General features: G+C 38.4%; 1 protein-coding gene across 1 annotated transcript; it reads left to right on the top strand.

The window, feature by feature from the left end:
- Window positions 1-7,804: 7,804 nt before the first annotated feature.
- On the top strand, window positions 7,805-13,026 carry LOC145139812 (uncharacterized). The gene is made up of 7 exons (XM_079073509.1): window positions 7,805-7,867; window positions 10,419-10,479; window positions 10,767-11,080; window positions 11,181-11,475; window positions 11,737-12,292; window positions 12,382-12,496; window positions 12,640-13,026. Exons 1-7 carry the CDS (start codon window positions 7,805-7,807, stop codon window positions 13,024-13,026), a joined length of 1,791 nt encoding a protein of 596 aa, XP_078929635.1.
- The last annotated feature ends 249 nt before the right edge of the window (window positions 13,027-13,275 follow it).

Below are 13,275 nucleotides of genomic sequence, written 5' to 3'. Positions count from 1 at the left end.
CGATCTCATCGAGGGGTATCACAAGTGTCTCATCGGACAAAAACTTCTTTAGGTTCGACACGTGGAAGACGGGATGTCCATTGCTAAGTTCTCGTGGTAGACGAAGTTTGTATGCTACGGGACCGATCCTAGCGAGGATCTTAAATGGTCCTATGTATCTTGCATTTAGCTTTCCATGCTTTCCGAAGCGTATCATGCCTTTCCAGGGTGAGACCTTCAACAGGACGCGGTCACCAACCTGGAATTCCAAGGGTTTTCGTCTCTTATCTGCATAACTCTTTTGACTATCTCTTGAAGCTTTTAGTCGTTCTCTCATTTGTACGATCTTCTCTGTGGTTTCTCGGATGATTTCTGGGCCTGTAAGAGTGCTATCGGGGACTTGACCCTTAACTAGCTATTTATCGCCCACCTCAGCCCAACACAGAGGGGATTTGCACTTACGGCCATAGAGGGCTTCGAACGGCGCAGCCTTGATGCTGGTATGGTAGCTGTTGTTGTAGGAAAATTCGACCAAGGGAAAATGTGTGTCCCACGACGTGCCAAAATCAATGACGCATGCTCTCAACATGTCTTCCAATGTTTGAATGGTTCTCTCACTCTGTCCATTTATCTGTGGATGGTAAGATGTGCTCATATCCAGCTTAGTTCCAAGAGCCTTCTGCTGTGACTGCCAAAATCTCGAGGTAAACCTGCTATCTCGATCAGAGATAATAGATATCGGCATGCCATGCAGGCGGACTATCTCTCGAATGTAGATTTGTGTGAGTCTCTCCATTTTGAAGTTTTCTTTGATCGGCAGGAAGTGGGCGGATTTGGTCAATCGGTCGACAATTACCCAGATGCTATCGTACCCACTCGGAGACTTGGGTAACTTAGTGATGAAATCCATCGTAATCCTTTCCACTTCCACTCAGGTATTTCAAGCTGCTGAAGTAGACCTGAGGGCTTTTGATATTCCACCTTCACCTTGGCGCAAGTCAGACACTTGCCCACGAAAGTAGCGATTTATGCTTTCATTTTCGGCCACCAATAGAGTTGTTTGAGATCCAGATACATCTTATCTGAACCTGGGTGAACGGAGTATCTAGTCTTGTGAGCTTCGTTCATGACAACTTCCATGTAACCGCTGTACTTCGGGGTCCAGATCCGGTTCATGAAATAGTAGACTCCATCACCTTTGATCTCCAGGTTCTTTTCCATTCCCCTCAAAGCTTCATCTAACATGTTTTCTGGTTTTAAGGCTTCCAGCTGAGCCTCTCTGATTTGAGCAGATAGATGGGAATAGATAGTAATTGTCAGCGCTAGGGATGAAAGTGGGTCTAAACCCGGACCGGATGGACCCGGACCCGGAAAATCCGGAACCGGTTAACAGGATTTTGTAGAACCGGAAACCGGACCGGTATATAGGAACCAGTTTTGGGTACGGTACCGGGTAAAGTGGGTCTAGAACCGGAAAACCTGGAAACATAAAAGTGGGTAGGTTGGAACCGGATAAAATCGGTTTAGAACCGGAATACAATAAAGCGATAATAGAAACGAGTCTGACTTTTATTGAATGAATATGATTTACAAATAAAGATTTCGAGTTGTCACAGTAAGCTGGTGTACGCGGGGCGTAGTGGCAGCATTGGATGTGGGGGGTTGATGCGCGTACGCGCAGCGTAGGCGAGCAGACTCAAAACCCTAATTTTTAGGGTTTAAGTCATACAAATACATCATTATGTCCCAAACCCTAGCCTCTTTACCAGCCTATCAACCTTAGAAACCCTAGAAAGCCTAACATTCCTCATTCTTGTGTGATTTTGATCTTGTGAAGCCCGTTTTGGTGGTTTGGAGCTTGTAAGGAGAAATAAGAAGTTGGTGAAGAAGAACTCGTGTAGCTTAAGCTCAAAGATCTGATATATCATCATCATCTAGTACTCATTTGAGGTAAAAAGCTCACTACTTGCCACATGTATGCTTAGATCTATTCTAATGGTGTTTTGGACCTTTTTGGTCCCAAGAATGGATTTTTATAGTCCTAATCTGTTTCTAGGCTTAGGGTTGCCACCCTTAGTGTTATATGAGTCCCCAAGAAAGAAAAGTTACCATCTTAAAGGTCTTATTTTGTCCATGCATGAGTTTTAGTCATTTCTATGGAAATTGGTTGCCATATAATAAATTTGGGTCCATTTGGTGGGTTGCAAGCCACCAAGTAATCGACTTTATGGGTTAAGACACTTTATTGGACTTAGATCTGTGTTTGAAGCTTAAGGTCTTAAGGGATTAAGCCTTTTGGAGTTTATGGCATAACAGATTAGTACGTTGGGTATACAAGCCCTTACGCGCAGCGTACAAGCCATGCAAGTCGTACGCTTAGTGTATAGAGGAGTACACCCCGCGTACTCACTGGATATGGGTTTTCATCATTTGGGCCTCAGTTTGGGCCGATCCATGAACTTTGTTATTATGGGCCTTAATGGGCCATCAAAAATCAGGTATTAGGCTAAGGATATGTTTGGGCTTAAGGGAAGGCCCATTTGCGGAGGTTGGCCCAATTTAGAAAATTGGGTCGTTAGTGGGCCATTAGTGGGCTTGGAAAGGATATATAGAATTGGACCATGCATGTTATGGATTTGGGCCTAGGTTATGGTCTGAATTAGATCAGGAGTAAAATGGTCATTTTACCCTAAGAAGGATTATTGGATTTTGACTAAGTGTTATTTTTGCACTAATAGCTCGGGGAGTCGTCAGAGCAGCCGTTAGAGATTTCGTACCGTGAGATTCTGCATTCAGCTTTGCGAGGTGAGTTTCCTCTTGGTTTGAATGGGTCGAAGGCACCAATGTCGGCTCGTGTATGTTATATGTGTAGATTAGTAGCTACGTGTGGGCAGGGCCCGTATCTTAGCATTGCTTGAGTATGGATATGGAATGGATTACTAGATTTTGGGTTATACTTGTTGTCTGTGTGATACTTGTATGTGTGCTTAGTTAGCTGAGTGTGGGCGAGGCCCGTATCTCATAGATAGCTAAGTGTGGGTGAGGCCCGTATCTCATAGTTAGCGGAGTGTGGGCGAGGCCTGTATCTCATAGTTAGTGGAGTGTGGGCGAGGCCCGTATCTCCTAGTTAGCCGAGTGTGGGCGGGGCCCATATCTCGTTGAGTGTGCGCGGGGCCTGTATCTCCTAGTAGCATGATTATGTGTATGGTATGTGGTAGTTTTGGGGAAATTCACTAAGCTTCATGCTTAAAGTTCTAAGTTTTGGTTTCAGATACTTCCGGTAGCAAAGGGAAGAGCTCGGTTTGACTGCATTGCACACACCACGATGTTTAGCCTAGGATGTTCACTCTGATGTTTTGATATGATACTCTAATTTGATACTATGACTTATGTTTTTGGATGGAAAGATTTTGATTACTATGGTTTATTTAATAATTAAAAATGAACTTTTTAGTCATGATTTTTGGGATGTTTTGTCTCATGCATGGAGTTCAAAACACAATCAAACTTCAGATCCAAAAGATATAGTGACCAGGACCAAGATAACTTATAAAGCTGCAAACTTTATCTCATCAAACCAACCCAAACATGAATATGAATCAAGAAATGCAATAACTATTACATCTATGAATAGAGAACCAAAAAGGTGGAAGCTTTATACCTTCCAAAGCTGCACAAGATGCATGAGGTGCAAAATATGAAGTAATGCAGTCTTCCAACTAGCAAGCACACTTTTCCTTTTTCCAAAATGCAATCCAATGCATCAAATTTCAACAATCACCACTAATACAACAAGAATCACTCCAAGGATGCTAGGGTTTCAATTGAAAGGGTTGGAGGCTGAAACGTATTCCCTAATCCGTGAGATTAGGTGTCTAAATATGGAGAAAACCCTAAAAATTATGGGTTTGGGCTGCCACAGCTGCCACATCGTGGCCTCTCCTTTTCCATGTCGTAGTGACCAACTAAAATCATGATCATGCATAAAATACGACATGCCATGGTGCTCCAATCACCGCGTCGTGGCACCTAGTTTTTCCCAAAAGTTTTATCACTGAGCCCACCAAACCCTCACATGATCTATTCCGGGAAACGGGTGTTACACTTATACCATTATACCCAAAAAGAAACCTTTCCTTGAACATTAGATATTTCTACTCTTGTGACGATACCCAATTAGAACATGAAACGAAGAAAATACGCATGCAGGTTTCTGAAACTTATCCATAGTTGGCAATCCTTGGCAAACGATAACCGACCTTTGTTGTCACTCCCATGATGATCCACTTGTAAGAGCGAGTTCACTAACCAGAAGATCATATGCTACAAATATCACCTATGTATTTCTAACGATAATGACCCATTCCCTACTCGGGTCGTATCTGTTATCTGATCAATTCTTACGTTCCTTCTGACGCCTGGATGTAAATCTATCAAAACTTAGAGAGAGATACATTGCTAAAATTAGTAACCACAAGCATTCCGATGATAAACTACATCTTTTCCTTTTACACATCAATAAACCCAAACTAGTACCCTTACTTACCAGGATAGACCCTTCTGAACCATGTTGCTGAAACCTAAAAGTTAGAGCATCCTTCGAATCCCTAACCTGAATATTTAGTTCTCCCCCACTTAAGATTTAAACTACCACTTGTTGTCTCCCTGAACCGGTTCAACCATCACTTATAATCCTTTGTACTCAAAGGCTATGCCTATATAGAATCATATAGTCCTTCAAATAATTAGATCCGCCTTAGAACCCCATTAGACAAGAACATGCAATATGTAATATCTCCTCGCTTCTATCCCATAACTGATAAGTATCCAAGCTATTCTCCCTCAAACTAAGTAGACTAAAAAAAAGTATTAATCAGTCATACCAAATGACAACATAAGTCCTCAGCTGATCATCCCTAACAAAAATTGCAATCCTCCTCTCGAACATCAATATCACTTTCTCCATGAGTTTCGTGACTTTAGCTGATATTACCTCGAACTAGGTTCGGTCGACCTTATACTCAAATGACTTGAGCATGCCTACAATACGAAAACTCCATCCATCAGGGCCACTTAGGTACAAACCATAATCATCCTCATCTAATCCATCATAACCATGAGCTCAATAGAGACAGAAATATGCAATAAACCACTTGACACTTCCTGTTCCCCTTACGGATCCTATGTTTCCAATAATACAGGCCCATACTACCTTTCGTACTTATATGTGCTCTTCCCAAGAGTTGTCTCAAGGTTCCCAATTCAATACTCACTACCAATAGTTAATGTTCTAATCACATATACATGTGATCCGATGAGCACACACCACTAATATTCCTAGAATCTCCTTCTAGGATTTTCTAACCATATACTCCACCTCATCATGCTTTCCCACTGGGAGGAAACTTTTATCAATATCCATTAAATACCTTATGAATACTAACTACATGCATCTAGAATTAAGTACTCATTCGACTGAGAGATCCTACAATACAACTGTTGGACGCAAACAAGAATTGCAGAATAGACCATACCAAGCAATCTAAGAATATCTAATACTAGAGGCATGTAATCCTAACGCATTAATTTAACAGTTATTTAATATCAATATAGATTTCAAGCAAATCAACAGTCAAGCAGCTATTCTAATAGGAAAGTCTAGGACACCATCCCGATAAGCTCCTTAGTCTATCTACTAGTATGCAAAAATCAAGGTAGACAAACTACAAGCTTCCAAGGTGAAACTAATTAGGTTATGTCGTATAAGTACATATTGATTGCATATAATCATCACATAGGCACTTAATTCAGTTTTATCACATAAATCATTACACATCATATCACTTAGACATGTTGATTAACATGGAGCTCAAATGATTGGACGATCTGCATTCTCTTCTCCGAGGCATATGACATATTTCTTCACTTTTATTTTCAAAATTTGTCCCTTTTACTTAGTTTCACATAGAAAAACAATTATATTTAGAAAATCCATAGTGGTTTGAGTCTAAACACACCAAGAGTATATTTAATTCTCTCAAACCTTTGCTCTAAATCAATCCTAAATTTTTTGAAAATTAAAGTGTAGGTTTTAGAAAAAGGTTGTATTCACAACCATTAATAAATCAAAATTTTATATTTTCACGTTACATCAACATAATTGTAGTAAAATACGGAAAGTACGTCTTGTTTTGGATGTTTCAAGTTCTTATCAGAGCCTTGGTTTGAGGGATTCGGGCACACTCTCAGGTGTGTATGGACTCAAACTGAGGACGTGGTATGAAATTTTTCAAAAGAAAATCATTTTTATAAAAGGATTTCCAAAAGCGAAAAGGGTATGGTGCATGCAATCAGCCGACTCAAGTAAGTTCTCCCAAATTACCCATACATCTTTGTTATGATATGATATGATTGTGAGAACTCCATGCTAGATTAGGATCTTGGAAGGATGCCTTGTATGCCTACTGTATGAGCTTATTGAACTGCATGCTAGTACTGATTTATCAGTGATATCATGGCCTGATTAGGATATGTTTGGCTTTGTTTACTCGATGCCCGAATGCTTCATGCTTTGTGCATTTAGGAGTTCCGGTTATCTTTAGCTAACTAGTAAACAAATATGTTAAGTTACATATTACGAGGTCTAAATAACCATTGTAAGGAGAGACCTCTCATTCGAAGATTTATCTGGTCTTAGTAATATGTAATGGTATTCGCGAGCTACTTAGGGAAAGGTAGCAGTGACTTCTGATACAGCTGATGGTGGGGAGTGGGATGGAGATTACCCTAGGGTAAGCCTGGGATGAGAATAGCGCGAAGAGCAGAAATAGTAGAAGGTACTTGGTTGAGTCAAGGCAGTTCTTGAGGAAAGTACGGATAGATGTGGAAGGTAGTATGGGCCCGTACTACTAAAAGAAGAGGATTCGTACTCGAATCAAGGTAGGCTGAGATGAACCCAAGGAACTTGTAGTATGTGAGATCCCTTGAGTTATGATGAGTATTCTGATGATTTTTATGGTGTATTTTTAGTATGGTGACGCTACACACTAGGCCAGATGGCACCTCTGGCGTAGGCGAGGGATCAGGCTCGGGCTCTGGAGACGGGCAACTCGATGACCAGATGAGGGAGTTCATCTCATCTGAGATTACGCTCAGTATCATTGACCAGACTCCTGTGATCTTCGGTACGGTCAATGAGGGCATTTTGAAGATTTTGGATGAGAGACTGGGTGCATTCTGCACTAAGATGGCGGCCATGATGGGGGCGCGCACGTTGATATTCATGGAGTTCCGAGCTTGTGGGGCTCCAGACTACCATGGGGCTAGGGACCCCATTCCTAGCAACATGTGGTTGGTGGATGTCGCCAACGCCTTTCGCACCAGCAGATGTCCCGAGAGGGACAAGGTCCGACTTGCTTTCTATCTCCTGAAGGACAGGGAACGCGACTGGTGGGAGGAGGTTGGGCATGCGGTTGGTGATGATGCCCTTGACGCATTGACCTGGAGCGACTTTTCGACCAGGTTCAAGGCCGAGTTCGCACCTGTGATAGAGGTGCAGCAGCTTACGCGGGAGTTCCAGGATCTCTGCCAGACGACTGAGACGGTGACAGAGATCACCACTATGTTCAGGGAGATGGCCCTTCTCGTTCTACAGTATGTGGCGGATGAGGAGATTAAAAAGGCCCGATACCATGAGATGTTGAGGAGCGACATTCGACAGTTTGTGAGCCGATCCAACTGCAAGACACTGGAGGACATGATAGCGAGGGAGAGAGAGAGATAGAGAGAGAGAGAGAGTGAGTGAGTGAGAGAGATTGATTTAGAGATGGAGAGGAAGAGGAAGCCAGATTCGGTGTTTGGCGTGGAGGGCTGCGGCAAGAAGCCCAAGGTAGATTCCCGAGGGAAGGGCCAGTAGGGTCGAGGCCGTTGCGGCAAGTGTGGGAGGACGCACGAGGGGACGTGCAGGGCGGGTATTTCGGGCTGCTTTAAGTGCGGCCGAACTGGACATGTCAGCAAGGATTGTATTGCTACCGCCACCACCATATTATCTGATCTGATTTGCTTCTATTGCAATCATTGGGGCCATAATAGGTCCCAATGCCCGAATTTAGTAGCAGTAGGACAGGTGGCGGCACCCGCTCCTGCTACATTGAGGATTACCGATGGCCGTCAGGGCCAGACAGAGGCGCCTGTGGCGAAGAGCAGAGTCTTCCAGCTGACTGTAGAGGAGGCACGTGTAGCTCCCGATGTTGTGACGGGTATCTATCTTCTCCTTATCTCCTTATTTATATTGATTATTGCTTATGTTTATGTGTTTTATTATAGCATCGTTCCTTGTGAACGGTATATCTGCTATGGTATTATTTGACAGGGGGGCTACCCGATCTTTTGTATCGCTCGCGCTTAGCAAGCGATTTGTTGGAGCTCCGGGGGAGCTGGACTGCCGCTTGATGTAGAGATTGTGGATGATAGGATAGTACGGGTTGCGACGGTTCATCGGGGATGTACACTACAGTTGTTTGATGATCACTTTTCTGTGGATTTAGTCCCCATTCCCCTGCGTGGGAATAAGGTTATCGTGGGTATGGGCTGGTTGAGCCCCAATGGGGCGGTGATCGACTACGAGAAGCAGCTAGTACGAGTTAGGACCCCAAATAGGGGAGGGTTGGTGATTCAGGGCGAGAGGCCGCAACATGGGCCGACTTTGTGTTCAGCAGCGAGAGCTAGGAGCTACCATTAGCAGGGTTGCGCAGGTTATGTCACCTATGGTATGGATACCCATGACAAGGGTAAGGTGATTGTGGATGATGTACCGATTGTACGGGAGTACCCGGACGTATTCTGTCACACCCCCAAACCGGAACGGCGGAAACGTTCGGGGGCGGAGGACGTTATGTTAAGTATCACAACACATGCATCAAGTAATCAAAGTAACAACAACCATTGTATTATTAATATAAAGTTTACATTGTGTTCAAAACATTTAATGATTTACATTAAAACTATAACAAAAGTTAAGATGTTAAGCTCCGTCTTCGACACATCTGAGAGAGTCAGGGCCGGTCCAGACGGTGGGCGACCGCCCAGGGCCTACAACTCGAGGGGGCCCAAAATTTTTATAATATATAGTGTATATATATATATATATAACTTTTTTTTATCTATATATTTAATTAGGGGCCCAAATTTAGTCCAAAATCACATTAACCCAATTACCCAAACAAAATAATAAAATGGGCTGCTTGAATCTTGATGTCGCTGAAATGCTAAACGTCAGAACTTGATTCTGATTTCAAATAGTAACGAGACTAAGGAAGGTAGAGGGGAACATGGGAAATAGAGATTAGGGCGCGATATGAATCGGTAGGTAATTGAATCGATGCCTCACACCTTGATACTGAATCGTCGATTTTCTCTCACAGTCTTTAATCTCTAACGGATAATCGTCTCGAATCTAGATATAATACATCTCGTTTCTGATTTCGCAATTCTCAAATCTCAATTCTCATATTTTCTCGCACAGTCTCACACATCTCTCTGCTCTCTCGGATAATCATAAACTGATTGATAATCGGTTAAATTTCTCATCTTCGGCTGCTACAGTGCAACTTGCGAGTTCATTGCAGAAGGCTGAAATCGACGATTAGATTCAATTTCTAATCAATTTCAGTTGCAGAAGGCTGAAAATAAACCGATATTGGCACGCCTACACAGGGACAAGGACACCAGGTAATGGTCTAATCGATTTCAGTTTCTTAGTTCTCATTCAATTTGTTCGTTTCATTAGATTCAAGTAAAAAGGAATATGAAGAATTAGGGAAGCAGATTTTTGTTTCACTAATTTAGAAAAATTTTGTTTCTGTATCAAATTGATTCACTTCAGTTGAATATCTAGTTTTTCATTTTAATTTCTAGCCTTCTGCTTAGTAATTTTGTTTCAATTCTCAAATCTCAATTTTTTTTGGATGCTTTAGCAATTTACCAGATTTTAATATTGAGTAGTGCCTTGATTTCCCATATTATGTTCTGTATTTTTATTGTTGAATGTTGATTTGTCATAAGACTAACAAACCTATATATATGAAATCGATGATATTATTATTTGCTTTGGATATTTTGGATATTCTGCTTATTAATATGAAAGATATTTTAAATTTTAGGTTACCAATTTGGCAATTTTTTTTTATTTTTTTACTGTATCAGATTTCTAAATTAGTAAAAATAAATGTTTCTGCCTTCAAAATTTCTAATATTTTTCTTCTGACTTTATTCTTTCACGATTTCAGCTTCAAAGTTCAAACCTTGAAAGTATTACTACACTATTACATACATGACTTGAGTACTTGACAAGGTAACATTGTAATATGATGTATTGGTTATTTGATTTTTGATATTATTTTAGTTATCATATTAATGTTTTTTGTTATTGATTTTTACAGCTTGCTTTGATATTAGGCTTCAAAAGGTCAACATATTTCACAAAGAAAACAAAGAAATCAGGTGTATTCTTTTCTTAATGTAGTTTTTACTTTATTGTCAATCATAAAATCTTTTCTAAAAAACACTTATCCGATAGTGAAAAAAAACAAAAAAAAAAAAAAACGAAAAATTGTTGAGGCGTTTTTACAAAGAGAGAAATGGTCTATGGTTTAATTTTTAAAACCAATGAGTTCTAATGAAGAAAATATTAATTTGAATGAACATGATACTAACTTAAATGAAAATGTTGCTAGTGTTAACGAAAAAAAAAATTAATTTAAATGAACATGATAATAATTTGAATGAAGAAAATATTAATTTGAATGGACAAGATAAAAACATAAATGAAAATGTTGCTAGTTTGAATGAAGAAAATATTAATTTAAATGAACTTGATACTAATATAAATGAAGAAAATACTAATGTAAATGAATCTATAGATATTCTTGACCCTAGAAATTGGGATACTCTTGATATTAAATCAAGAGATATTCTAATTGAAAAAGGGTCAATAAGAGAAGTGAATCTTGTGTTTCCTAAAGATAAATTTTCTAGACATTTTTCTTATGCATTTTATTCTAGAAAGTTAAATAATGGTTTGTCACGTGATCGAAAATGTTTAGTATACTACAAAAATTTAGATAAAGTTTTTGTTTTTGTTGTAAAATATTTAATCTACTAATCAAAAAAGTTTTATAACAAATGAAGGATATAATGATTAGAAACATCTTAGTGAGAGACTTAAAGAACATGAAAATAGTAATGAATATTTTGTTTATATAAGTAATTGGAATGAAGCAAAACTAAGATTAGATAAAAACCTTACAATTGATAACGAATTACAACAAGAAATAATAAAAGAAAAAGAACGTTGGAGACAAGTATTAAGAAGAATAATAGCGGCTATGAAATTCTTATCTAAATATAATTTGGCTTTTCGAGGGTCTAATGAAAAACTCTTTCAAGATAATAATGGTAACTTTTTAGGAGTAATCCAAATGATGGTTGAATATGATGGTATAATGCAAGATCATATAAGAAGAATTGAAAATAATGAAACTCATCATCATTATCTAGGCTATAAAATTCAAAATAAACTAATTTCTCTTTTAGGTGACACGGTTAGAAATTCTATTATTAAAATAGTTAAAGAGGTAAAATATTTTTCTATAATTCTTGATTGTACTCCCGATGTGAGTCATCAAGAGCAAATGTCTTTGATTGTAAGATGTGTGAATTTTTCTTCTAAAAAAATACAAGTTGTTGAATATTTTTTAGAATTTTTGAAAGTAGATGATACTTCTGGTTTGGGACTTTTTAATGAATTATTAGATGCATTGAAATTGTTAGATCTTAATGTGGATGGTATAAGGGGTCAAGGTTATGATAATGAGTCTAATATGAAAGGAAAACACCAAGGGGTTCAAAAAAGAATGCTTGAAATTAATCCTAGAGCTTTATATATGCCTTGTGCTTGCCATAGTCTTAACCTTACGGTTAGTGATATGACACTTTCTTGTGAAAAAGCTGTTTCATTTTTTGGAATTGTGCAACGCCTTTATACATTATTTTCTAGTTCTACTAAAAGATGGAAAATATTGTTAGATAATGTTCCAACTTTAACCTTAAAATCATTATCTAATAATCGTTGGGAAAGTAGGATTAAAAGTATAAAAGCAATTAGATTTCAAGTTCGTCAAATAAAAGTTGCTTTGCTAAAATTAAGTAAAACATGTGATGACCCAAAGTCAAAAAGTGAAGTTAAAAGCTTACTTAAACCTTTTGGGAAATTTGAATTTTTAATTGGTATGAAGTTTTATTTGCAATTAATATTGTAAGTAAAAAGTTGCAATCTCAATCTATTTGTATTGATACTACTATTAACCAAATAGAAAATATTATGAAGTTTTTGGAAAATTATAGAAATGAAGGTTTTACATCAAGTATGAATATTGCTAAAACTATTGCACTTGATATGGGTGTAGAGCCTACATTTCCATCAAAACGGCGTATTGTTAGAAAAAACAATTTGATGAAAGTGATCATGAAGAAGAAACACAATCGGTTGAAGAGTATTTAAAAGTTAATTATCTTTTGGTTGTTGTGGATATGACAATTGTTTCATTAAAAAATAGATTTGAACAATTAAAATACTTTGAAAGTATTTTTGGGTTTTTAAAGGATCCAAAGAAATTAAAATCATTAAGTGAAAGTGAACTTAAAGAAAGTTGTATAAAGTTTGCTACTACTTTTTCTAAAGAAAATGTTTCTGATGTGGATTCAAGTGAACTTTTTTCAGAATTAAAAGTGTTGAAAATGACTTTACCTAATGATATAATTTCTGCTGTTGAAATTTTGGATTGTGTTAAAGTTGTTGATTGTTACCCAAATACTTTTATTGCATATAACATTTTGTTAACCATTCCTGTCACTATTGCATATGCAGAGAGAAGTTTTTCAAAGTTAAAGTTATTGAAGAATTATCTAAGATCGTCGATGTCGCAAGAAAGGTTGAACGGACTGGCAATGTTATGTATAAAGAAAGACATGTTAGATAAAATTGATTAGTATTATTAATGATTTTGCATCTAGAAAGGCTAGGGGAAATATTTTCCTTTAAATTAGTTGTTTTTGTAATGTTGTGACCATATTTGTGTTTTTTAATATTAAAAGTGAATTTTATAACATTCTATTTCGAACTAATTTTTATTATATTTATAGCTTTGGGGGACCCATTTTTTCTTTTCGCCCTGGGCCCACCATAGCTTTGGACCGGCCCTGGAGAGAGTACCTGTCTACTAACGATCCAGAGAATAC

This window comes from Lactuca virosa, chromosome 9, assembly GCF_052849685.1.
Source record: "Lactuca virosa cultivar CGN04683 chromosome 9, Lactuca_virosa_CGN04683_v6, whole genome shotgun sequence".
In the NCBI taxonomy this organism is placed as follows: Eukaryota; Viridiplantae; Streptophyta; class Magnoliopsida; order Asterales; family Asteraceae; genus Lactuca; species Lactuca virosa.
This window is presented reverse-complemented; position numbering and strand designations above follow the sequence as displayed.

What these genes read in the sequence shown, in the direction of transcription:
- LOC145139812 (XM_079073509.1), top strand. Translation starts at nt 7,805, where the DNA reads ATGGAGAGGAAGAGGAAGCCAGATTCGGTGTTTGGCGTGGAGGGCTGC. An exon ending in TTTTATTTGCAATTAATATT is followed by an intron (nt 12,293 to 12,381) that starts GTAAGTAAAAAG and finishes GGAAAATTATAG; the next exon opens with AAATGAAGGTTTTACATCAA. An exon ending in GAAAAAACAATTTGATGAAA is followed by an intron (nt 12,497 to 12,639) that starts GTGATCATGAAG and finishes GGGTTTTTAAAG; the next exon opens with GATCCAAAGAAATTAAAATC.